Here is a 27,740-nt window from a genome sequence, read left to right as displayed (position 1 = left end):
AAAGAGGTTTTTTCTTGATCTTCGGGGTGCATAAAGATTTGATTGTACCCCGAAAAGGCATCCAAGAAGCTGAGAAGCTCATGGCCAGCAGTTGCATCTACTAGCATGTCTATATGAGGTAAAGGGAATGAGTCTCTTGGGCATGCCTTGTTCAGATCAGTGAAGTCGATGCACACCCTCCATTTCCCATTTTTCTTCTTTACGACTACGACATTGGCTAACCAGTCAGGATTATGGACTTCCCTGACAGCCCCTATGTCTAGTAACTTTTCTACTTCTTGGTTGATTACCTTATTACGTTCAGGTGCAAACCTCTGCCTCTTTCATCTAACAGGCGGGTGGTTTGGGTTGACTTGAAGCTTATGCGTTATGATGGACGGATCTATGCCTATCATGTCGGCGTGTGACCAAGCAAAAGAGTCATGTTGTGTAGTGCGGAAGTCTATCAACTCTTTTCTAAGAGTAGGACTTAAGCTAGACCCTATCTGTACTTTATGGTCAGGGTAGTCTAGATGGATTTGTACTTCGTCTAGCTCCTCTATGCTAGGTTGGTCGGGGTCAGCACTATGTGGCTGCTTAGTCTGTAATTGCTATAAAGGAGTCTTGGGAGATTTCATTGTATTTTTATAACAATTACGGGAGGCCCCTTGGTCTCCCTTAATCTCTCTAACTCCCCAAGGTGTAGGGAACCGTACTACCTGATGGAATGTTGAAGGTACTACTCTCATTGCGTGGATCCATGGTCTGCCTAGGATCATGTTGTAGGCCGACGGAAAGTCCAACACCACGAATGTGGTCGACAAGTTGAGTCCTCCAGTATAGACAGGTAGAGATACTTCCCCCAAGGTTTGCTTTTGTCGACTAACTAAAGCCAATGAGTACGGTCGTCTGATCACCATTAGCGGATGATCCATTCTCAATTAAAATTCTCTTTACCATACGGTTAGCAATTGCAAGAGATAAGACGAGAGCGTCATGGTGAGGGTTGACGAGCTCTGTGACTTCGTTGTCTACGAAGCTGATGATCTGATCAGTACAAGCTGGTGATGGAGCATTAGTTGAGTATGTTGCAGGGCTATGAACTATCCTTGCGAACCTCTAGTGATCATCGAGCATGTCCTTGTTGGGATTGGCGGTTCTGGCTCCTTCATTTATTCGTCCCTAAGTGCTAGCGTCCTTTTTTCCTTTGTCTGTTTGTAAGTCCGTGAGGTGCCCTCTTTTCAACAGCTCTGCTACCTCCAATTGCAGGGCTATACAATCTCCAATAGTGTGTCTGTGATCTGAGTGAAACTCACACCACTTGGAGTTGTCCCTTTTGTCGCTTGGAGTTTTGATCTTACGTGGCCATCTCACGGTGTTGCCCACCTGATCTCCAACCAAGCTCTGGATAGTACGTCATCAAGGGTCGTATAGTTGAACTCGGTCAGCTCTTTGTACAGCTCTCCGTCATGTAGGAGCCCCTTCCTGAAGGCATCCACAGCTGTCTCGGTGTTGCAGTACAGGATAGACACTTTTTCCATGTTGAATCTTCCCACGTACTCTCTAAGAGGTTCGCCTCTCCTCTGTTGTATTCTGCATAAGTCGCCAGATAACTTTTCTATCTTCTTGCTACTGGCGAACTGCTCAACAAAGGTATCGGTTAGTTGTGCGAAAGACGAAATACAATTGTTAGGAAGATTAGTGTACCACTGTAGGGCTGGGCCAACGAGGCTTGAGCCATAGCTCTTACACATGCAGGCCTCTCTTAGGTCTCTGTGTATTGCAGCGATGAATATACGTTGCTTGTAAGAAGCGATGTGGTCAGGTGGGTCAGATGTACCATCATACATCTTCATATTCGGGAAACTAAACTTCTTGGGCATTTCAACAAGAACGATGGCATCTACAAATGATGAGTCGGCATAACTTTGGGGCAGACTCTTTTTAAATGGAGTCGGAACCCCAGGTATGCGTGTAAGTAAAGCCTCTAAGTCTACTAGTCTTTTAGCTAAGTTATGCTCTAGAGAATTATCTCTAGGGGAGTACGAGTGTGTAGGGATGTAAGTCCCATTAGCCTGCGACATAGGTACAATATGTAAATGAGGAAGAGTTGAGGAGTGAGGTGCAGCCGTGGTCTGCGTTGTTGGATGTTGGTTGTCATCTAAGTCTGGTTGAGTGACTGGTCGGCTTGAGGTACCGCCTACTAATGTCCTGGTAGACTACTCCAGAGCTATCGAGCGAAGGATTGGTTGGTTCGCTATGCCCCCTGCTTCAGTGGTTCGTTCAGCCCGTTCTTCGAGATTCAGCTCTGTCTGTCTAGGGGAAAGTGGCCTTCGAGGTGGTACGGCTACAGACAGATCTGTGATCTTTTCCTGTAGTAATTGATTTTCGGCTCTGACCAGGATGTTCTCCTCTTACAAGGCTTTGTATCGTTGCTTTATCTCTTGCATGTGAGTTGTTAGCATTGCAAGTTGGGATGCTACGTCGAGTGGAGTGTTGGTCATCTCTTGTGCTATCGGGATAAACTCAAATTAGTTGTCGGCCCTCCTTCTAGCGCCAAACTGTGGTGGTAAGAATTCGCGGATCAAGAAGTCAGCGGAGACCGGGTCGTTGACCCGAAGTCGAACCTCCACCTGTTAATAATTTTGCGGGCACTGACAACGTCTTTGGGCTATACCTGTGACAAAAGAGACAACAACGCACGTGACTGTGAGATATTAGGGGACATCGGGATGGTGCCGGCCTAAGGGGGCGCCGACGGTCAAGTCAGTAAACTTGGCAAAGAGTAAATAAGAACTGTAAATCAGAGTTGGAGGAATAGAGTTAGATCTGTTGCTTAAACAAGACGGTCGTCGGGAGAAAAGACGGTACAGTCGAATGTATGCCTGCCTAGTTCTCCGGTCGTCGAGTGAAATAAAGCCCTTGCACCCCTTAGTCGGGTGCAGAGAGAAATGAACGGTCGTCTGATCGTCCTTCCTTGGTTGGCAAGTCGTTAAGACAGAGAAAGATCACCCGTCTTCCTTGAGCAGGTGATCATTTAGGAGAGAGAAGGATCGCTCGTCTTCCTTGAGCAGGTGATCATTTAGGAGAGAGAAGGATCGCTCGTCTTCCTTAAGCAGGTGAGGAGATGATGGTAGTAGCAATCATTGGTTGCCGGCCAAAGGTTTGGATGATTATATGAGAGAGAAAATAGGTCGTTAGCTGATTGCAAGTGAATTTGGATGTCGGGTGTTGGTATCCGTCGTTGGATGCCTTAGTTGATTATCAGCTGACCCTTATATAGAGTTTTGTAGTCAACTGTCCGTTTTGGTCAACTGTCACATGTGGTGAGCTGTTGCCTTGACTGTGGTAACGCACGGAGTTGTCACCATTAATATTGATATTGTAATCTCTTTACGGGTATATTCGGGATATTGTCATCTTAAATGACTGTAACGCCTCCTCAACGGATATGCGAAGGGAGGTCTGCTGAGGCGGTGAGGGCGGACCTCTTTGCCAGAGCTGGATGTACTTCCGTATTTCGGTCTGCTGAGGAGGCAAGGACGGATCTCTTTGCCAGAGCTGGATGTACTTCCGTATTTTTACTTCGGGGTGCCTGAAGACAAATGGGTCGGGCCCATTAGCTATTAGTTCATGGGCTTGATCACCGTGTAAGCCCATCAATCATGGATTTCTGGGGGCACTTCTGGTGACATTTTGGCCCATACAGTTATTGTAATAGACTCTTATTTTAATGCATTGCCTTTCAACAGGAAAAAAAAATCAATGTCCCACTGTCTGGAATAACTTTCCTATTTTCAGAAATAAGTTTTGTTGTCATCTTTTTTCTACTAGTTGGATGATTATTTTAGAAACTCTAATGTCTTAACATAATAAACAAAATTTTCAATTCATAAACATCCCAATTGTAGAAATAAACTTCCCAATTTTAGAAACAAAATTTCAGATTACTCCTTTTCATACACCACAATTTCAGAAAATTTAACAACATCGTAAACCCTAATTCCAGATATCTCTATCATAATTTTTTAAATCTCCTAACTTAAGAAACCATAATTAAAAAAATCTCTAATACTTTCCGATTCTACAAGAAATCATATAGGAACTTATCATGTGGATCATGAATTTTTGGAATCCATATTATGCAAGGAGACATTGTTTTTGCTAATTCGAATTAAAGGGTGATATCAAATTGGTCTATATTCGATGTCATGCACATAGTTAGGGAATTCGTCATAGTTAGTAGCTCTGTATGAAAGTCAATATCGTCATCTAAAGAGGAACATGAGAAAGCAGACATTATCCGAATAAAGTCGGGTCAGTTCAGATATAGTGTTTATTTCAAATCATTCAACACTTGCAAATTATGTTTCAAGTAACAATTTGACAAGATCCTCTTAGGAAAAAACAAAGGTCAATTAATCATTTGGACTTACGTTTAACATAAGATAATGATTAATCTGACTAGAATTAACTAACTACTCGATTAAGATGCAAATGAAAAGGTAAGAAATGGGAAATCTTGAGACTAAAATACATGTCATTAGAAAATCAGACAAAAAAAATAGTTTAGTAAACCTTTTTTGGAATCGGGTCATCTTTAGGTGGCGATTTTGGTACGTTGTCAATTTAAAAGAGCCAAATGAAATTAATCCATAAGGAAATCAGTTTTGATCTCAATAGGATCTTATCTTTTCATTTTTGCTTTAAATGACCAACATATATAATAATTAGGAGAATCTTTGATGACTTTGTTTTCCTATCCAGAGAAATGTTATTCATATAACCATAACTAATTTCCAACCATAATACCATAATTTTTAAGTCAATCTTTGAGATTTTGTTGTTAATCTTGAAAACATCAATTTAACCGTATCACAATCCCTTACTTAAATAAGTTCTTCATAAGGGTGCCGTTAGAGCTATAAATACCAGAACCACAATAAGATTTTGCAATGTAGGGTCTAAAGAGAGTTTGGCAAGATAAAAACTGATCGGTCATTGATTTACCATAGAAGTGAGAGAAGTGTTACTTCTTTAAGAAACTCTATGGTAAATCGTTGATACGATTAGTATTTATTTTTGTATCGAAAAATATCAGGTTTTAGGAGTAGTTATGTAAAACAGTAATTATGCATACAAATTAAAAGAAGCCAATTTGTTATTTACGAAACGTAAGAAGATGCTAATTTTGTAAAGATAATCCACGGGAATCTAGTACTGGGTAGTCTTTATCGTTGTTTTCTACAAAAATCGAAAGTTTGAGAGAAGGAAAATTGGATAGTCAAGTTTGTAGGTTAACGATTCACCGTGCATAGGAGGAAACTGACTATGAATTATTCCTCAAGTTTGATTTAATTTTTTTAGGTTATTAATAATTAGTTGGGAAAAAAGTACAATTAGATACAGTGGGTAAGTCTAGTTTAGTTTTTCTTTGTTGTTTTTTGCTGTAACATCATTTTGTAGAGTTGACAGACTTTTTCCCAAGTAGAAAATCTTACTTTATGAGTGGTTTTTTTTTTTCTTAATGATTATGCTTGGTCATTTGTACATTTAGATAACTTTTTCGTTCACAATGGAAAAATATTCTTATTGGAAAGAAATATATATTTATTTTATTATTGAAAAGAAATATATATTTACTAGGGTATATCCCGTGCCCTAGGGCACGGACACTTGAGAGGGAGATTTTAAGTAGTTATTATTTTATTGAGAGAGAGATTTTTATTAGTTATTATTTTTTTGTATTACTTTTTTGTTTACTTTCTCTTAAATTAGTTATTATTTTATTGAGAGAGGGAGATTTTAATTTCTTTTTTTAACCCTTGAAATTTATTTTGTTTGAAAATATATATTCGATGAACATAAAAAAAAAATGACTTATTTAAGTATTGAAATATGATACGTTCTAAAATGAAGCGAGTTTTTCAATATGATAAAGAAGATGCCATTCACTGTTTCACTTTCTTTAGTAGATATAACATTGTATGAATTAAAATTATCATATAAAAAAATTACATTAAACTAAACAAAAAAAACATCACAGAAATTCCTAGAACATAAGAAAGAACTAAAAATTCAAAATTTAGAAAAATCTAATTAATTGCATACAAATAATAAAATATTACATACGAAATAAACATTAAAAAGGAAATGTTTATATGTGTTTGCCTCAATCATATGTAGTAGCACCATAATCTAAAGACATTTTATATAAATTTAGAAAATAACAAATGTAAAGGATAGTAAGCTAGAAGAATAAATATTTTATTCCTAACTCAAATGTAAAGGATAGTAAGCTAGAAGAATAAATTTAAATCCTTCTAAGAGAAATTTGGCGTCGTACAGTGTGTACAAACTCAAAAATAAAACTTTGTATTACTATTAGACACTTAAAACGAAAGAAAACTACAAAGTCAACCATTTGAAAATATTGTCACGAAATTCTCGAATTCTTACTGTCTGCCTAATATTTGCAGCTTTCAACTTTCATATTCTCTGAAGATTCTTGTAAGATAGCAACGTTAACAAAAAAATCGCTCATATATTAACGTGAAAATTGAAGATGATAGATGAAAGTTAAATCAATTACAATGGTAGATCTTGTTCTTGCCTAAAGTAATTTATTAGCACAAGATTTAGCTCATTGTTAATACAAAATATATTTTCACTCGAATTCATGATGTGATTTATCTGTTTATAATCTACATAATTTAATTTATCTTGACCTATAATCTATGTATTGGAAGAGATTATGATGTGAAATCATTCCTCATGCCATCTTATGAGTTATGATGCTTGTGGAAGCAGGGGAAGGGTGAAATCTTCAAATGGTAAGTAGCTAGAATTGAGGACCCCGTAGAAGACATAAAATCTACTCTTTAGAGTTGGAGTAGGGGTATAAATGGGGAAGATCTAAATGGTATCTAGATTTTACTGTTAATAAAGAAATCTATTTAATGAGAAAGAGGAGGAAATAAAGATCGAGGGGCTAACATAAAAATTAAAAGGGATTTTATTATAAATTATGATTGAAATTTATTTTGTTTCTTTTTTTTTCTTAAATTAGTTATTTTATTTCTAAGAAGGAAAAGATTATTGTTTTTTAAATAGGTAACTTTATTTCTACGAAGGACTATATTTTAAATTTTGAAGAGGACTTCTAGACAATATGCATAATTAAATAAGGATGTTTGTCCCAGTCATCGTTTTCCCTTCTGTTTTATATAATAGATTTTACACTACCAAGAAAGTATTGATTATATACTCCTATAATTTTTTTCTCATAATAAAAAAAAGTTTGTCCGATGGATCTCTAGTTTGCCTATTTATTTGTTCTTCATATTCGTAGAATTCAATTCTCTGCCCTAGAATTCTTAGATTTTAAAATGTTCTTCTCTCTGTGTTTGCTAGTTTCACAATGTCTTTTTTGTTGTTCTTAGGTTTAAACATAGGTAGGCGACTGCTTTAGGAAAACAAAATCTTTTTCTAGGTACAAAATTATTAAAGGAAAATCGTTTGTTTTGTTCAATTTTGGGGCGTCAAAACTTCCTATTCATCAACTCGTCCCATCTCTGCAAGCCATCATCTCCGCCCACCACCATCATTTCTCTCCTTTCCATGTCTCTCCTCTTACTTTCTCTCTCTCTCTCTTTCTCTTTCTTTTTCTCTTTCTCTCTCTCTCTCTTCTTTACGATTTTTTAAATCTCTAATTCTTTACCTGGTATTATAGCTTGTTTGAAAGATGTTATGAGAAGTAAGGGCTACTTTTCTCTTTTTCAGGTTCTATTCAAGTCAAATTTATCACTGGTAGCCCGTTTGTATCCCTCCACATATAGATAATTCAATGAGATTCGGGAAATAATTGACTAAGGATCTTGGATGAGATTGGACTTGATTCTTTCTAATATATTGTATATATTATTTCCTCTCTTATGTATTTTCTTTCCTATCTTATGTATAGCTATCTACGTCAATTACATATTTATGTAAACTATTAATAATATAAATATACAAGGGAGGTTAATGGTTTTCCTCACACAAAACCTATTCATACTCTTTTAAGTAAAAAGAAAGTAGATAGCGGAGATGGGTATGGTATTGAATTTGGTGAGTAGTATAATCTCTTTGGTTTTAACTTCTCCATTCCCACTTCTATGGCGACTGGTGTGTTGAGAACTTGAAAGTTGTTTCTTAGTTGGTTAGGTTTCTTTCTTCACCTTCAATTTATAAAACTTGTAGAGAGAGAAGCACAATTGTACAGAGAGATGCATGATTTTAGCCAAACAATGGAAGTGGAAATGAGAAAATGAAAACAAACGACTATCCAAACAATTGAAAATGAAGAAAAAATTATGGAGTAAATGTTTCTTCGAGTAAATGTTTCTCGGAGTAAATGTTTCTCGGTAATTTTTCCTTTCCCCAACTTGCAATCAAACACAACCTTGGAGTCTAGGGTTTAGATCTCTAGAAAGATTTGTTTAAGTTTATGAAAGTTCCTTCTAAATTCTTTTGTTGGTTCTAAAAATTAAACTTTCGTAACTCTCAATATTGAAAGCCATATAATAACCAATAGAAATAAAACAAAGTCAATCTTAGTTGACCAATATTGTAGAAAATTTTTATTCTCCGGAGATTTTTCTTTATTCCCAAAGTTGTGGCCTTTCTTTATTCCCCAAAGCTGCGACCCAAATAAACACTACAAAAGGGCTACAACCTCATAAAATATCTATTGTCTTTATTTCTTTCTAAATCGTTCCCCTTTTTTTATTTATAATTTGTTATTTTTTAAATTAAATAAAAAAAGGGTTGACCCAACCCGGCCTTGGTCGATACCCGGTCTCTTGTTGGGCCTTGTATAGCCAACCCGGGTGAGACCCAATCCATGACTATTCTAACCCAGGGTTGACTAGGTGCCGGGCCGGCCTTTTGAAACCTTACGCCCACAGATAAACCCTAAAAAGGGCTATGACCTCATAAAATATGGCCAACGCTTTGAGGAAAGCAAAATAGTTTCCGGGGTGTGGTAAAAAATTGGTCGACTTTGTTTGACAATTTTATTTTATAAGTTGTTAGAGGGAAATAAAAACCTCCACCTCACTTCCCTCCACCTCACCTCATTCTCTCTCCACCTCACCTCTCTCTCTCTCCACCTCACCTTTCTCTCACCACCTCACTCTCTCTGCCACCTCACCTTCTCGCCACCTCATTGTCTTCTCCGGCAAATCTCTCTCCTTCTCACTCAAACTTTTTTTTTTCTTCCTCTCTCTAGATCTAGAGAGAGGAGGAAAATTCGTTCAAGGAATTTTACATATTCCCTTTAAAATTTCACACCCCAGAAACTATTTAGCTTTCCCCAAATCGCTGGCCTAAAATATATACGGTCTTTATTTCTTTTTTTAAATCGTTCCCCTTTTCCGTCAAAAAAAAAAAAAAAACCCTAATAAAACAAGCGCAGAGGGTAGAGGGGGCAGAAGAAAAGAGTAGAGAGAGAGAGATGGGCAAGGCAAAGGGAAATCATCGTTTGGATAAAGAACAAGATCTTCAACAATTAGAATCGAAATACAATATCATCACCCTTCAAACAGATAAATCACATCATGAATACGAGGTATTGTTAGGATCAGTTTTAGAGGATCTAATGGTTTCAACAATTTAATATATTATTAGCTTATGGTGATTTTATTAACGTTCCTTCTCTCTCTGATAAATCCGAATCTGTTTTGAAGGGTGATGATATTGTTCATTCTGATAATGAATCAGAAAATGAAATCGTTGAAAGTGAAGCTAATCCTCTCATAGTCCCACTCCATGAGGAAGAAGTCCAAACCCAAGATCAAATTACTGAGAAATTGTTCAGTCAAGATATCTTTGCTGAAGCAGCAGATAATAACCAGGATTTGGGGAAAAGGGATACCGGAGACGAAATGGAGGACATAAAGGATAAAAAGCTTTCAGTTCCCGAAAAACTGAAAGAAAAGATCAATAAGAAGTCTGAATCAAACCTCTCCAGAAACAAAAAACAATCCAAAGATGCGGAGGAAGATTTTGAGATAGTTCCTGCTCTAGCCACAGATTCAAGAAGTGATTCATCCTCATCCTCAGATGAATCAGAGGAAGAAGATAACTATACAAAAGCTGGGATATTAGGTACTGCAAAGAAGATGTTAAGGAAGAAGCAGATGGAGCAGTTATTAGATGATGGACGTAAAAGGTACATATTTGATGATGGGGTCTCTACCCAGATGGTTAGTGGACGAGGAAAAGAGATATTGGCAACTAATAAAGCCTGTTACACGAAAGCTGAGATAATTGCAATGCAAGCCAAGTTGAAGGAGATCCATGAACGGCCCAGGGACAGGGTTTTCCATGCCATAGGTCAGTTGCAGGTAGACAACTTGAGAAGGTTCAATGAAGGGCCCAGGAAGGACAAAGCAGGCCTGAAAGGAAAAGCTAGTAAGAAATTAAGAGTGTCAGCCTAGAAAGGACCCAAAGGGAAAGGAAAAAAAAGCCTTCTATACTTAAGAGACCACTAAAGTTGTTGAAGCTTTGAATTTTGACATTCTATTCTTGTTTGCATTTATGGTTTAAAGCTGTTTACTTCATCTTCTTGTTTCTTATATATGTAGCCCAAGTTTTGTTTGATTTCCTTTCATATTGGTATCAGATTTTGACCTAATTTTGGCATGTTCTTTGTAATGCCCAGTGCAAACAGTGGCCTATTCGTACCCCAAAAGAGCCACTAAGTATTTCGGGAGCAAAGGTATACCCATTTTAACCCCTTTTATCCTTCCTCTTCTCAATCTGCTCTGGTCTTCATCTTAGAAGGTCTTCATCGAAGGTATACCCATTTTAACCCCTTTTATCCTTCCTCTTCTCAATCTGCTCTTTGAGCTCGTCTTCATCGAAGGTCTTCATCTTAGAGGGTCTCTAGTCAGATGAGAAAACATGAAAATCAAAATATGATTGCCTTAGTGTGTCTTCTCGGTCTCAAAAGTATTCCTTTTTCTTTTCCGTTTAGGGGCAAATAAATATTGGAGAAAGAAATTACCGTCCTTTGAGCAAGGGATCCATTCAAACCATGTCCTTGCCGAGTACCTACTTCTACTAGTACTTGCCGAGTAGTGTCATAAATCTCTACTCAATAGGACCTTAAGCAACAAAAAAAATTAAACAATAATAAAAGGAGCAAGAGCCAAATAACAATGATCTCAATTTGATTTGATTTATTTGTTCATTTAGAAATCGAAAGTACTCGAACTACATTTAGATTTGATCTCAAGGTTCACATATTGATATTGTCCCACCCGTGGAAGGTATTAATTAGACAAATTGATCAAGATATTCATCGACTGTAGTGTACTTCTACATAAATCTCTCAAACTTCAACACCAAATGATGGTTCAATTTCAAAAGATGTCTGTGTTAGTTAAAATTAACTACATGCATATAGACTAATAAAACATTCACCACATAGTAAGCATATATAATCTGAACTATATAGTTGCCCTCCAAAAGATTCAAAGAGATGAATATAATCACGGATCGTACCTTGATCAATAGCCTAAAGTTCATTGATTGATTGAGTTGATCTTCAACTTAGGATCCTTTTCACCTTGGAATCCATTTTGTGATGGAAGGGAGTCACACTCGAGCAAGAATTGGTGAATTGAGAAGAAGTCCAAATGGTGGGACAATAACCCCCTACTTTTATTTTTAATTTGGTCCTTCATCAAATTAAAAATCATTTAATGGTCTCTTCATGTTTATTACATGACATTTTGATACCTACTAATCAAGTCAATCTATATTAGACTAAATTACGACTTGACTATATATTGATATAACCATACACATGTCTTTACATATGTGAAAAATTGAGCTCCTTTGATATAAAGCGCATGCAAATTTGACCCCAAGAGGTTGAGGGGCATTTGAAGCTTCTCCACAAAACAAAACATGATTTTTTTTTTTTGTTTTTTTTATAAAAGATTACAAATTTTGACCGAAAGGTGTGATAGTCAAATAATGATAATGTAACACCCCTTCATCAAGGATTTAGTAAGGAGGAGGGTATAACCCGTGTCTACCGGGCAAATATAGGAGAACTGGGTCTACAAGTGAGGCCATGATCAAGAGGAATGACTTGGCCATGTTATGGCCGACAAAAGCTATGGGGCGGTCACCCAACCCACTAAAGGGGATGCCCTGACCGACCACATATAGGGGTCCAAGATGGGACAGAAATCCCGTACTGGAATCCTGTTCAGATTGGGAATTTGAATTTTATCTTTGTTGTGGCTAATATTGAATACCATTTCAAATGAGATTCTATCTCTAGGGGCTTTATATAAGGTCTATATTAGAACAGAAAAGGTGTGGATTTTTCTTTAGAGAAAATCCATCTCTAAGACCATTAAGTAGAGAGAGAGAGATTTTAGAGAAAATGCTCCTAACCTATCTATCTAGTTAAAGAAGAAGAGTTTTTCATCTCAACCTCCTAATAAGGACCTAGCTGACTCTAATGGCGGGAGATCAAGTTGTTTGCTCAGGTTTCTGAAGTAGAAGAGCTGCAATTTGAAATTCTGATCTCCGAGAGAAAGGCATCAGATTTAGTTTGAGGGAAGTGATTCAGGTATAATCTCTATCCCGCTCTAGTTCATCTTTAGTTCTTACATGTGATCCTTGTAGCTAATGTTAGACATATTAGACGTTTGAGATTCCGATTAGAACACCAGGTGACTACGAAACCCAACATGGAGATGGTGTTGGATAATAATAAGATGGAGGTTGTGATGGTGGAGAAGGTGTCTCATAATAATGAGATGGAGGTTGCGATGGTTGAGATGGTGATGGGTAATAATATGATGGAGGTTGTGATCAATTTTTTCTTAGGGGTACTCTAGGATTTCATTGGTAATCATACGAACCATGAAAATAAAATCTTTGATTCATCCTCCCTTGATGAATATAATATGATTGATCGGGATTGAACTTTTCGGAAAGAAAACTTCTTGAATAATTTACCCCAAATTTTGGAGGCACTGAATACCCACCCTTGTGGAGTAAGTTGTTCTGAAAAAACAATTCAATCACTTACTCGCTTGTCGACTGTTCTTCTTCGGGGCTTATACGATCGATCTCTTTGTTCTTCTTTGAGCAGTGTTCTTGCAAACTCTCTCTCTCTCTCTCTCTCTCTCTCTCTCTCTCTCTTCTGACATTGTTCTTGATTTCTCTCTCTTTTCGGTGGAGTAACAAAGCGGAGGAGGACCTATGGGTTTTGATTTGCTTCAAATGAATTTTGGTTCCAAAAGTCGACTAGGTTTTCAGTTCTAATGAACTCGGTGAGTCAACCCAGTATTGACATAACGATCTTCCCGTTAATATTAAGCTTTGTGAATTTGGGTTAGTCTCTAGTCCACATCAACATTTTGTGCAAGTTTTTTGTAAAACTTTTTGGAAGTTTATCATTATCGATATAATATAAACAGTTACAATTTGTCCTGACTTAATGATAAAACAATGTCCAAACAGGGAGTAAACTGTAATCAAGTTAAACTGAATGTGACCGAAATTAGCAAACTTCATAAACCCATGGGTCTAAAGTGAAGCTTCTAACCCGTGGGCCCTTGAATTGCAACTACAGTTGGATTTCCACCACGTCTTGAGTTGCTAGCATACCACGTATGTTGAGTAAGTACATCATCGTTGCGCCGGGCAGCAGCCACGGGTTTGTATCTCCGATAATAATCGGACGGTTGAGGACGAAATCCCCATTGTATATTCAACCCCTACTACTAAAGTCGTTGCAGCGGTGCAGCCGCCAGTTCTATCCCTAACAAGAACCCTAAAGAGAGAGATCTCTCCAAGTAGTGGCGACGGTTGAAGAAGAAAACATTTCCCTATACATCATCGAGCCACAACGGTAGCAGATCCTCTCTCTCTCTCTCTCTCTTTCTCTTTCTCTCTCTCTCTCTCTTCTTTACGATTTTCTAAATCTCTAATTTTTTACCTGGTATTATAGCTTGTTTGAAAGATGTTATGAGAAGTAAGGGCTACTTTTCTCTTTTTCAGGTTCTGTTCAAGTCAAATTTATCACTGGTAGCCCGTTTGTATCCCTCCACATATAGATAATTCAATCTTCTTTGATCAAAATTCCTAGTTTTGGAAAGATTTTAAATACTCATCTGTGAGTGCTGGCCAATTTCATAATGTCTATTATGTCATTATTAGATTTAATTATAGTTAGGCAACCGCTTTACGTGAAAAAAAATAATTCCGAAATACAAAAGTTTCTAAGGAAAATTATTGAAATAATATTGAAATAAGATATATATTGATTTGGGATGTTATACCCAATCACTTTATAATGATATGTCCAAATAACATGAAGGCAAACAAAGGAAGTACAAGTCTCGATCTAACGGTCGTCAATCATTTCACATATTATTATTCACTATTCATAAGTAATTTATTCACTATTCATAAGTAACTTATATTGTTCATCTATTTATACTTCTAATTATGTAAATAGATCTCGTGTAACGTCTATAAGTACTTGTGTAAATGAAAGAATTAAATCAGCTTTGAATTTACATCTCTATTAGTATCTTTTTACATTTCTAAGGGTTATTTTGATACGTGTAAAAGTGTTGGATGTGAAAACTATTTTCTTCTGATGGAAAGAAAATTAAACTTTCTAATGTGAATTAAGTTTTAAAATATTTGGCTGTTATAAGAAAATTAAATTTTTTAACGTGAATTAAGTTTTAAATTTTTTAATGTGAATTAAGTTTTAATCATATATAGGTACCTTTATAAATTTGTTCATCATCTTCTTCCTATTATCAGAAACCCTAATTTCCCAATTCATCAATGTCCCAATTTCACTTATAGGTGCCTTTGTCGTGCAGTTTTGTTGGGCCGCGGCTTTGGGGAATAAAGAAAATTCTCCGGGGAATAAATTCTCGAGGGAATCCAGATTTTTTTGAAAATTCTCTGGGGAATATATTTTTATAGGGAATACAAAATACATTTTTTTGAAAGTTCTCCTCCATCTCATCTGTTCTATCTGTCACTTCATCTTCTCGCCACCTCATCATCTTCTCCGGCGAAGGTCGCCGGCCGACCAATTTTCCGGCCGGCGACCTTCAAACATTTTTTTTTCTCTCTTCCTTTCTCTCTCTCTAACACTCCGGCGAAGGGAGACCTTCGCCGGAGGTCTGGTCTGTCCACGGACAGACCTTCAGGGTCTGTCCACGGACAGACCAGATCTGGTCTGTCCACGAACAGACCAGATCCGGCCTGTTCATGGACAGACCAGACCTCCGGCGAAGGTCTGTCCACGGACAGACCGGATCTGGTCTGTTCGTGGACAGACCAGACCTCCGGCAAAGGTCTCCCTTCGCCGGAGTGTTAGAGAGAGAGAGGAAGAGAGAAATTTTTTTTTTGTTTTATGTCTGAAGGTCGCCGGCCGGCCAATTTCTATAGCATCTTCTAAAAGTAAAAGCCCCTTAGCTAGAAGATGAGGTGGTAGAAAGAAGTGATGAGATGAAGGAGCCTTTTTCTATAGCATCTTCTAAAAGTAAAAGCCCCTTAGCAATAAAAAAGAAACATAAAAGTCAATCTTATTTGACTAGTTTTAAGAAAAGTCTTTATTCCCCGGAGAATTTTCTTTATTCCCCAAAGCCGCGGCCTTTTGTTGCTTATCTTCCAACTCACTTTTTGTTGCTTACCTTTATCTTTGGTTATCAAATAGATTTAACTCTTTATCCAAGTTCCGTAACATTTTCACTTCCACCTCTTGTAGCAATTCATTTGCGATTGTTTGTCAGATTAGCTGGGTATTTATACTCGGGATATGACGGCGATCCCATTTACAGGTATCTGACCTGATTATACTATGAAGAACTCGAGCGGATATGGTCTTATATGGAGAATACTGGCGGGATAATCCAGAATCATCTTTTTGTTCCATCTTTCAGACACCCTCGTTTCTTCTTGAAACTATGAGTGTATGTTTAATCCATCTTCATTGTTACAGAAGTTAGGTACAAGTTTCATCTTTCAACCAACAAGAAGGACTCTCAAGACCAAATTTCATATCATTCTCAAGAAGAGCTGCCAGACTTGAGGCTACAGAATGAAGAATGCTATACAAATCGAAGTTATCTTATGCAATTCCGTAGTTCTCTTATTTTGTTTTTCTACTTTGCTTATTGTAATTTTGTTTTTCTACTTTGGTTATTGTAATAGACTCTTATTTTAATGCATTGACTTTCAACAGAAAAAAAAAAATCAACGTCCCACTCTCTGGAATAACTTTCCTATTTTCAGAAATAAGTTCTCTGGTCATCTTTTTCCTACTAGTTGGATGATTATTTTAGAAACTCTAATGTCTTAACATTATAAAAAAAAATTTCAATTCATAAACATCCCAATTGTAGAAATAAACTTCTCAATTTTAGAAACTAAATTTCAGATTACTCCTATTCATACGCCACAATTTCAGAAAATTTAACAACATCGTAAACCGTAATGCCAAATATCTCTATCATAATTTTTTAAATCTCCTAACTTTAGAAACCATAATTTCAAAAATCTCTAATACTTCCCGATTCTACCAGAAATCATATAGGAACTTATCATGTGGATCATGAATGTTTGGAAACCATATTATGCAAGGAGACATTGTTTTTGCTAATTCGAATTAAAGGGTGATATCAAATCGGTCAATATTCGATGTCATGTACATAGGTAGGGCATTCGTCATAGTTAGCCGCTCTGTATGAAGGTCAATATCGTCATCTAAAGAGGAACATGAGAATGCAGACATTATGCGAATAAAGTCGGCCTTGTTATAGACATAATGTTTATTTCGAATCATTCAACACTTGCAAATCATGTTTCAACTAACAATTTGACAAGATCCTCTTAGGAAAAAACAAAGGTTAATAAATCATTCAGACTTACGTTTAACATAAGATAACGAATAATCTGACTAGAATTAACTAACTACTCGATTAAGATGCAAATGAAAAGATAAGAAATGGGAAATCTTGAGACTAAAATACATGTCATTAGAAAATCAGACAAAAAAATAGTTTAGTAACCTTTTTTGGAATCGGGTCATCTTTAGGTGGCGATTTTGGGACGTTATCAGTTTAAAAGAGCCAAAATGAAATTAATCCATAAGGAAATCAGTTTTGATCCCAATAGGATCTTATCTTTTCATATTTGCTTTAAATTACCAAGATAAATAATAACTAGGAGAATCATTGATGATTTTGTTTTCCTATCTAGGGAAATGTTATTCATATAACCATAACTAATTTCCAACCATAATACCATACTTGTTAAGTCAATCTTTGAGATTTTGTTGTTAATCTTTGAAACATCACTTTAACCGGATCACAATCCCTAACTTAAATAAGATCTTCATAAGGGTACCGTTAGAGCTATAAATACCAGAACCACCTCTTGATTTCTAAATCAGTCGCGGACGCCCAGGACGCGCGAGAGTGTCTCGGATAAGGACGCGTCCGAGCTATTCTCGGACAGAAAGACGCGTCCGAGAGCGTCTCGGACAGGGAGTTCGAGAGCGTCTCGGACAGGGATCCCGAAGGATCAGCGTCTGGCACCTGAGGTCGCGTCTTCCAGACGCGACCACAGAGAAGTCCGGACGCGTCTCGGATTGAGAATCCGGACGCGACCGGGACTATACCTTCCAGAACGCGTCTGGGACGCGTCTGGTGAGACCAGAAGCTGTCTCGGACTGGGAGTCCGAGAAGCATGGGCTTGGACAGAGCGTCTAGGACGCGTCTGTGGGACTGGGAAGCGTCTGGCCTAGGGCCAGGACGCGTCCACCCGGGGGACTTGGCACGGCCTGGAACGTGCCAATCCGGGTCCGACCTTGGCTCGGACCTTGACCGAGACTTGACTGGGTCTAGTCAAAGGGTCCCTTGACCAAGTTTGACTTAAGTCTTTGGAGTTAGACTCGGGTCTTTTGGGCCTTGACTTAAGTGGGAGGTTTCTATTTTCTTCTTCCGACTTTGACCATATTTTTTCCGAAAGCGACCCGGGCCAACCAAAGCCTGAATCGGAGTTTTTCCAAAACGATTTCAAAATCTTTTAGGATAAAACCAAACGAGCCATTAGTTGGACTTAAGGCACGTTAGACATAGAGATGTGGGTAGTATCTCCCGAAAAGCTATCTAGAACATAGCAAACCTAGATTCGACCTAAGTAAGCGAATCTCATACATACTTGGGTGTTTTATGAATGTCATATTATTATGTATGTATGGATGTGAATGCGAGTTCTAGTATGGCCATAGAATTGTTCTATCTTGTAATCGTATTATTCATAGGGGGACGTTTTTTCATTGAATAATATGGCAAAAAGTGTTTTTGCGTAAACATTGAATATAGTACTTAGCAAAATCCTTATTTTGTTTCTGTAGAGTAGAGATGGCAAATAGTATTAGTTCACGTTTAGATAGAGATCTATACGACTTTCTAGATTGGGAGGAAGATCAGAGAAGAGTTCTCGATGCTTCAAAGAAAGAAAGCGTAATAGAGCTACAGTGAAGTGGAAGTCGGTGCCTATGTTATAGAGGTCAATTTGGCAGATATGGCTGACTCTCCCTCATGGGTATATGATACCGGATGTGGAGCACATATAATTTCAGAATTAGATGAGCTCATTGAGGTCAGGTATCTGACAAAGAGCGAGATGGTTCTACGAGTCGCAAATAAGGCAAGAGTTGCTGCTGTGGCTGTAGGAACTTTCGAGCTCAGTTTAGAGACTGGGTTGATATTAGTGCTACGTAATTGCTATTATGTACCCACTATATCGAGGAACATCATCTCTGCGTCGGTGTTAGACAAAGAGGGATATCACGCTATAATAAAGGACAAGAGTTGTTCTTTATACAAAGGTGAGATGTTCTATACCAGTGCTAAGCTGCGTAATGGTCTTTATGTAGTGAACATAGAAGACGAAATCCTGAACATAGACACGAAACGGCTTCGTACTCATGATTCTAACCAAAGCTATCTCTGGCATTGTCGTTTGGGTCACATTAACATGAAACGCATGCAGAAGCTTCATTCAGATGGATTTCTGGGATCGTGTGATTTGGAATTGTACGATACATGTGAGCCATGCTTAGTGGGCAAGATGACAAGATCGTCCTTCAAGGGGAAAGGAGATCGGGTGTGTGAACCTTTAGGACTGATACATACGGATGTATGTGGACCTATGAGTACACTTGCGAGAGGTAACTATGGCTACTTCATAACGTTCACAGATGACTTCACTAGATATGGTTACGTATATCTAACGAGGCATAAGTCGGAATCGTTTGAAGTGTTCAAACAATTCCAGAATGAAGTAGAGAATCAGCTTGGCAAGAATATAAAAGCCATTCGATCGGATCGAGGTGGTGAGTATTTGAGTCAAGAGTTTGAGGATCATCTTCGGAGTTGCGGAATAGTTTCACAACTCACTCCTCCAGGAACACCTCAGATGAACGGTGTGTCCGAGAGGAGGAATCGAACATTGATGGACATGGTTCGATCGATGATGAACTTAGCCGATCTTCCTAACACTTTCTGGGGTATGCTCTAGAAACGGCTGCTTTCACACTTAACCGAGCTCCGTCAAAAGCTGTAGAAAAGACGCCATATGAGATATGGACTGGAAAGGTCCAAAGTTGTCTTTTCTCAAAGTCTGGGGTTGCGATGTTTATGTAAAGCGTTTACAAGGAGATAAACTAGCACCAAGATCAGACAAGTGTCTCTTCGTCGGTTATCCAAAAGAGACAAAGGGGTATTACTTCTACAACCCATCAGAGAACAAAGTGTTTGTTGCTCGTGATGGTGTCTTCCTTGAAAAGGAGTTCCTTTTCAAGAAGACAAGTGGGAGAAATATAGAGATCTAAGAAGTTCGATCTGAGCAACAAACTGACGTCGTTGTACCGATGTCAGAAGTCGCGATTCCTAACTATTATGAGCCGATAGAGAAGGAAAGAGAGGATGAGATGGTAGATCTCGGAGATCCTCCCGCGCAGAGCGAATGTGATTCGCAGGAGAACCCTCAAGGAGTTGAGAATGTCTCAATTGTTGCTCAAGCCCCGCGTAGGTCCGCAAGGCTGATTGAGTTATCTCAACGACAAGAGTTGTTGTTGGTAGAGGATAATGAACCCAACACCTAAAAAGAAGCTATGACGAGCCCAGACTCCGAAAAATGGTTGGGAGCCATGAAATCCGAAATGGAATCCATGTCTGAGAATCAAGTTTGGAACTTGGTTGATTTGCCCGATGGAGTAAAACCCATCGGATGCAAATGGATTTTCAAGATGAAAACAGACAAGGATGGAAACGTGAGCGTTTTCAAAGCTAGACTCATGGCAAAAGGTTACAGACAAGTCCAGGGTATAGACTACGAAGAAACCTTTTCCCCTGTCGCGACGCTTAAGTCCATTAGGATTATTCTAGCAATTGCAGCTCATTACGATTATGAGATTTGGCAAATGGATGTCAAAACCGCCTTCCTGAACGGTAAACTGGAAGAGGATGTGTACATGACACAGCCTGAGGGTTTTGAGGATTCTGAGAATGCTGGAAAGGTTTGCAAGCTTCAAAGGTCCATCTACGGGTTGAAGCAAGCAAGTCGGAGATGGAATCTTCGATTCGACGAGAAAATCAAAGAGTTTGGTTTTCTGAAGAATGAAGAGGAATCTTGTGTATACAAGAAGGTTAGTGGGAGCAACCTAGTTTTCTTGGTCCTATATGTGGATGACATACTGATCGTTGGAAATGACATTCCTATGCTTGACTCCGTGAAAGAGTGGCTTAGGAAGTGTTTTTCAATGAAAGACCTAGGAGATGCAGAATACATATTGGGCATCAAGATCTATAGAGATAGATCGAGGAGGATGATTGGACTTAGTCAAGAGACTTATATAGATAAGGTTCTTGGGAGGTTCAAGATGGAAGACTCTAAGAGAGGATTCTTACCCATGACACATGGTACGACGCTTAGCAAGACTCAGTGTCCCCGAGATCCTGATGAGCTAGCACACATGAAGAAGGTGCCTTATGCTTCGGCAATAGGATCTATCATGTACGCCATGGTCTGCACTCGCCCAGACGTCTCATATGCTCTGAGTATGTGTAGTCGTTACCAATCTAATCCAGGTGAGAAACACTGGACCGCAGCCAAAAATATCCTGAAGTACTTGAGAAGGACTAAGGATCACTTCTTGGTTTATGGCGGGAAAGACGAACTAATCGCGGAAGGCCATGTGGATGCGAGCTTCCAAACGGACAGAGATGATTTCCGATCGCAGTCGGGTTATGTCTTTTGTCTAAACGGAGGAGCAGTAAGCTGGAAGAGCTCAAAGCAGACTACTGTAACAGACTCTACCACAGAAGCAGAATACCTTGCCGCTTCGGAAGCAGCTAAGGAAGGAGTTTGGATAAAGAAGTTTATCTCCGAACTTGGTGTAGTTCCTAGCATAGAGAATGGGGTTACTCTGTATTGTGACAACAATGGAGCTATCGCCCAGGCTAAGGAACCAAGGGCACACCAGAAATCCAAACATATCCTAAGGAAGTACCACGTGATTAGGGAAATCACTGAGCGAAAGGATGTGGTCATTTGCAAAGTCGATACGGACGACAACGTTGCTGATCCGTTAACTAAACCACTGCCTCAGCTCAAGTATGAGAGTCATAGAAGGGGCATAGGTATAAAGCGCATCGATGAATGGCTTTAAGTTGTAATTGGATTAATGAAAAGGGGTTTTCATGTAATCAATTAGCTACATTCAATAAAAAGAAATAAATGAGTTATTTCTATCGTTAAATAATGGTTTAGTGTTTAATGACGGTCCAAAATAATGAGGAATTCCAGGTAGGTTTATCAGATACGTGATCTGGTAAATGGAACCCTACTAAGTGAACATGGAATAGATTCATTATAGAGTCCCTAGTCCAGGTCATTGCATGGACAACAATGACTCAAGAAGACTAGCATGGGAATTGACTGATAGCGCAGTTCCATGGGCTATAGGAATATGGTATTTAAGTCAATTATATGGGTGTAGATTGGGGAATCTACATTGGATAACCCAAAGATGAGAGTTTTTTCAAGGAGTTGAAAAAGGCGTCACAAACTCTCATAGGCAAGATTGGAGAGATTCCGTAAACATGAGTGCTCCACTCATCTTATGTAAGGAATGTCGAACTTTGGTACTGTCAAACGCCGCGCCGTAAAAGGAGGTTATAAAGGCAGCATACTGGGGGAGACATGATAGACATGAAGTTAAGTGGGAGTACAAGACTGGATGATGTCCTCCTATTAAGTTAGGAATAAGTATCTCCGGGCCACTTGAGGAGAAGCAACTGGAAAATGTGTGGCCGCACTCAAATGGATTAAGAGTTAATCATTTGAATTGACAGTTGTTCTCCGGATCAAGAAAGTCTGAACGGTGTGACGTATCAGATGAGATACTAAGCGACATGGGAATCGAGCATTGCACTTGTTCTAAGTACAAGTGGGAGACTGAAGGATTTATCCGTTCGGTCTGAAGGAGATGTCCTTCCGAAGGAGTGTCCTTCGACCAAGGTGGCAATGCGATCAATTTGTCAGTTAGGATAACGATGACCACACGTAAAGATCATTCAGTCCGGTCCAATTAGGGGTCGTTATGCTTTGCTAGAAGCCAACTACGATCGTCGGATCAAGGAGTTGATTCACGGCTAACATAGACCGGATCCTACAACGGGTTACACATAAGAGTGGTAGCTTGATCGGAGAGAATTGACTAGACGGGAACTGGCTAAAGTTGGATGGGATTCGACTAGAAAGGCCGAAAAGGTCCGAATGGAGATTCGGGACAAGATAGAAGGAAGGCTCTTTGGGCCGGCCATGAGATGGCCGACCAGAGTAAGTGGGCCGGCCACATAAGGCCCATGGTGGGCTGCCCTGGCCGGCCACACTTAAAGGGATTATCAAAATACCCCAAAAAGGGTATTTTGGTAATTATCTTTTCTGTGACCCAGAAAATAGAAATCCTAATCTGAATGAGATTCTAATTAGGGTTTGTCTATATATTGGGTCAGTTGAGAACAGAAAAGGTGTGGATTTTTCTCTAAGGAAAAATATACAACTCTCTCTCTCTCTGAATATACAACTATTGGAGAGAGAGGAATATAGAGAAAAAGCTCCCGTTCTATCAATCTAGTCAAGAAGAAGAGTTCTTCTCAACCTTCTAGTAAGTCCTAGCAGTCTGAAAGGAAGGGAGATCAAGTCTATTCACTCGGTGTCTCAAGTAGAGGAGCTACAGTTGGAGCTCTCGATCTTTGCATGCGATTGGAATGGTTCGAGGGAAAAACGCGTTAAGGTATTTATCCCTCTCTAGTTCATTGATTAGTTTATGCATAACGATCCTGGGCAATCTAGTGTTAAACATGAGATGTTTGAGATTCCGCTTACAACACTAGTTAGTGTTATAGGATACACAAAACCCTACACTTACGCCCAGAACTGGGAAGATATCAGCGCTGCGCGACCTAATGACTTAATCCCGGACTTTCCAGAAAGATCTCAGTCGGTTGCACATCTTGAAGTTCTTAAGCCCGATTGGACTCCACGTATCTAAAGGAGGAAACTTCTCCTTTAGAGTCTATCACTCCGACAAGATATCAACGAAGTATCCTTGAACTTAGGAACTTTCACTTATCAAAGATCCGGGATAGACTAGAAGAAAAACCCAATATACGCAGAAGAGGTAACTTCTATTACGGTTTGACGGCCATCGCCTCACCACCGCCACTAATCACAGTCGGCCCACCTTCGCCTATAAAAGGGCCCCCACATCGTTCTTCACAGGGCACGATCTCTGGAGGAAAAACCCACTCTTTCTCCCAAAAATACGATCCCTTCATACTAAGAAGGATCACCCCCTAAAACAGAGTTCTCATAATTCGCCCTCCAAAACTGTCTTGAGCGTCAGAGCGGTTTTCGAACCCTTTGTAGGTTTTCTCCCCTCGGGAACTGACGAACATGAGCAAGGAGCTAGGAGCTTGAGCAAGGAGTCTGGAGCAAGGAGCGAGGATCGGAGAAACAGAGCCGGAGCAGAAAGAAGCAGAGAAGCAGAACTGAACAGAGGAATCTCTCCTTTCCTAACAGAATATACTATCATAACGGAGGCAGTCATGCATCAACTCCCTTTTTCATGCTGATTTAACCGGGAGTCAATTTTCGACATCAGCAGTCGCTACTTTTGCTACCAAGGCTACCTTTTGGGTTCCTTGCTAGTAGCTTTCGCTATCAGGGCTACCTGCTCAGTTAGAGCCAGTTTAACAGATTCCTTCTTGTACGGCGTCTTTTGCCAAAATATTTTATTCTATTAGATAAAATATGTAGCTAGTGGCGCTACTCCTTTTGCCTAATGGCTAAAATATTTTTTATTCTATTAGGTAAAATATGTAGCTAGTAGCGTTACTTCTTCTGCCTAATGGCTAAAATATTTTATTTTATCAGGTAAAATATGTAACTAGTATCGCTACTTCTTCTGCCTAATGGCAAAAATATTTTTTATTCTATTAGGTAAAAAATATAGCTAGTAGCGTACTTCTTCTGCCTAATGGCTAAAATATTTTTTATTTTATTAGGTAAAATATGTAGCTTGTAGAGCTACTTCTTCTGCCTAATGGCTAAAATATTTTTTTTTATTAGGTAAAATATGTAGCTAGTAGTGCTACTTTTTCCGCCTAATGGCCCTTATTTGTAAGATATTTGAGGTGAGGTTGGGGGGTGAAACTGACCTTACTGGCGCTACTCCTGTATGTCCACCGTATGGCTGGAGTCGGCGACTTCTCTGGTGTTCGCGAGGGTGGGAACCACTGGCCGACGTCGACAATGAAGAGCTGAAATCACATAACATTCTCTGGAGGCTGATGATGCATAAAATGTTCATCCGTTGACTAACGACTGAAAAGTCAAGATCAAACCTAAAGTCTCTTGGAACGACTCAGCTTAAGGCAGCAGGACAGCTAAACACCTATTGGTCCACCATACGTTCCCCTAACTGGGAGGTCGGCCAGAAGAAATCAGCTCTGAGCTAAACGCCCTTGGCATAGATGCATCAGCCCTAGGATCTTAAAAGGAATAAGGGGTGTTTCCACGGGTTCGGCCCATATCTTACGCCCAGAACTGGGGAAATATCTGCGCTGCGCGACCTAATGACTTAATCCCGGACTTTCTAGAAAGATCTCGGTCGGCCTCACATCTTAAAGTGTTTAAGTCCGATTGAACTCCACGTATCTATAAGAGGAAACGTCTCCTTTAGAGTCTATCACTCCGGAAAGATATATATAAAGTATCTATCTTTGAACTTAGGAACTTTCACTTATCAAAGATCCGGGATAGACTCGAAGAGAAACCCTAGATACGCAAAAGAGGTAACTTCTCTTACGGTTTGACGGCCACTGCTTCACCACCGCCACTAATCACAGTCGGTTTAACTTCGCCTATAAAAGGTCCCCCACTTCGTCCTTCACAGGACACGATCTCTTCACTCCAGAAAAGATCACCCCATACTCAGAGTTCTCACAACTCGCCCCCCAAAAGGATCGATCAATATTCATTCTTTTATTGCAAACAGCACCCTGACTATCTTTAGCGTCGAAGTGGTTTTCGAACCCTTTGCAGGTTTTCCCCCCTCGGGAACAGACGAACTGGAATAAGGAGCAAAGGAGCCAATTTTCATGTTGATTTAACCGGGACCCAATTTCCGCCATCAGCATTTGGCGCTAGAAGGAGGGGATCTCTCCAGCAAATCATCAGATTCGGTAACCTGAACCTTATTCAACGTCTTTTTAAACTAACCATCAATGATGCATAAAATATCCAGACGTTGACTAACGTCTGAAGAGTCAAAGACCAGACCAGAAGTCTCTTGGAACAGCTCGTCTTAAGGCAGTAGGACAGCTAAAATCCTTGATGGTCTACCACACATTCCCCTAACTGGGAGGTCGGCCGGAGAAACCAGCTCTGCGTAAAACGCCCTCGGCATGGACAGTTCAGCCCTGGGATCTCTAAAGGAATAAGGGGGGTCTCCACAGGTTCGGCCCATATCTTATGCCAAAACTGGGGAGATATCTGCGCTGCGCGACCTAATGACTTAATCCAGGACTTTCTAGAAAGATCTCGGTCGGCCTCACATCTTGAAGTGTTTAAGCCCGATAGGACTCCACGTATCTATAAGAGGAAACTTCTCCTTTAGAGTCTATCACTCCGGCAAGATATATACAAAGTATCTATCCTTGAGCTTAGGAACTTTCACTTATCAAAGATCCGGGATAGGCTCGATGAGAACCCCTAGATACGCAAAAGATGTAACTTCTATTACGGTTTGACGACCACCGCCTCACCACCGCCACTAATCACAGTCGACCTAATTTCGCCTATAAAAGGCCCCCCACATCGTCCTTCACAAGACACGATCTGTTCAGAACAGACACACTTTCTCCCCCAAAAATACGATCTCTTCATAGCAGAAGGATCACCTCCAAAAACAGAGTTATCACAGCTCGCCCCCAAAAGGATCAATCAACATTCATTCTTTTACTACAAAGAGCACCCTGACTGTCTTGAGCGTCAGAGGGGTTTCCGAACCCTTTGCAGGTTTTCCCCCTTGGGAACAGACGAACAAGAGCAAGGAACAAAGAGCGAGGAGCAAGGAGGGAGGAGCTGGAACAAAAGAGTAGAGCAGAGAAGCAGAGCTGAACAGAGGAATCTCTCCTCTCATTTTAGAATATACCATCATAACGGAGGCTGTCATGCATCAACTCCCTTTTCCATGTTGATTTGACCGGGAGCCAATTTTCGACATCCGCATTTGGCGCTAGAAGGAGGGGATCTCTCTAGCAAATCATCACATTCGGTAACCCGAATCCTACTCACTACTTTTTCAGAACTAACTACTTCCCTGAGCTCTTCAGGCAAACATGTCTTCAAACGAGCACACTCCACGTAGGACATCCCACAGGCTTCGGAGCGCAGATGAGCTCGCGGATGAACTTGAATAACTCAAAACTGATTACCTCCAAAGGGACGAGGAGGCAAAACGATTGGACGAAAGCCTCCGCAAAGCTGAGACAGCCAGGAGGGCTGCAGCACCTAATGAAAGGAAAGAAGTGCTCAGGACGTTCGCGAGGAGGCTCTTCTCGCCTGGCGACACCTACACACCTGAGACCCTAACTCTACAACCAGGAGACCAGATGCGTTTGGAAGGTATCCTGAGGGAACAAGGTGGGCAAAACCCAGACGGACCTTATATCCCCAAGAATGATGGGATAGGCAAGGGGTGCGTGGACGACCCCACCCTCTGCGAGGTGCTCATACACCAGGTAGCGGAACTAACAAGAGAAAAAGAGAAGGACAAACTTTGGGGAAGGACGGTAAATTCGGCAGCCACCTCTCTGCCGAGAAATACTAGAGTTCGAAAAACCGGCAAACTTCAAATGTCTACGCTGAAACAGTATCACGGCGTGGAGGACCCAGGAGTATTCATTAACAACTATATTGCGAGGATGAACTTGTGTACGACCAACCGAAATATATGGTGTGGTATTCGCCACCATCTTAAAAGGGCCAGTTCAGGCATGGTATCAAGCGTTAGCCCCGGGGTCAATAAAAGTCTTTTGACCAGCTCGCCCAAGCTTGCTGCGAAGCTTTCTGAGGAAGCA

The 27,740-nt window shown here is 39.7% G+C and overlaps 1 protein-coding gene across 1 annotated transcript; it reads left to right on the top strand.

The window, feature by feature from the left end:
- The first annotated feature begins 9,457 nt into the window (after window positions 1-9,457).
- On the top strand, window positions 9,458-10,633 carry LOC147549184 (uncharacterized). Its single transcript, XM_086664975.1, has 2 exons — window positions 9,458-9,589; window positions 9,708-10,633. Exons 1-2 carry the CDS (start codon window positions 9,476-9,478, stop codon window positions 10,458-10,460), a joined length of 867 nt encoding a protein of 288 aa, XP_086521101.1. The 5' UTR covers window positions 9,458-9,475; the 3' UTR covers window positions 10,461-10,633.
- The last annotated feature ends 17,107 nt before the right edge of the window (window positions 10,634-27,740 follow it).

This window comes from Eschscholzia californica, unplaced genomic scaffold (genome assembly GCF_041429995.1).
Source record: "Eschscholzia californica isolate CP2 unplaced genomic scaffold, dmEscCali1.0.p SCAF_3, whole genome shotgun sequence".
Lineage (NCBI taxonomy): Eukaryota > Viridiplantae > Streptophyta > Magnoliopsida > Ranunculales > Papaveraceae > Eschscholzia > Eschscholzia californica.
The sequence above is the reverse complement of the archived record's forward strand: the minus strand, read 5'-3'. Positions and strand labels throughout refer to the sequence as shown.

Bases quoted from the DNA above. Each gene is read 5' to 3' on its own strand.
- LOC147549184 (XM_086664975.1), top strand. From the start codon at position 9,476: ATGGGCAAGGCAAAGGGAAATCATCGTTTGGATAAAGAACAAGATCTT. The intron at 9,590-9,707 runs GTATTGTTAGGA...TCTGTTTTGAAG, and splicing joins AATCACATCATGAATACGAG to GGTGATGATATTGTTCATTC.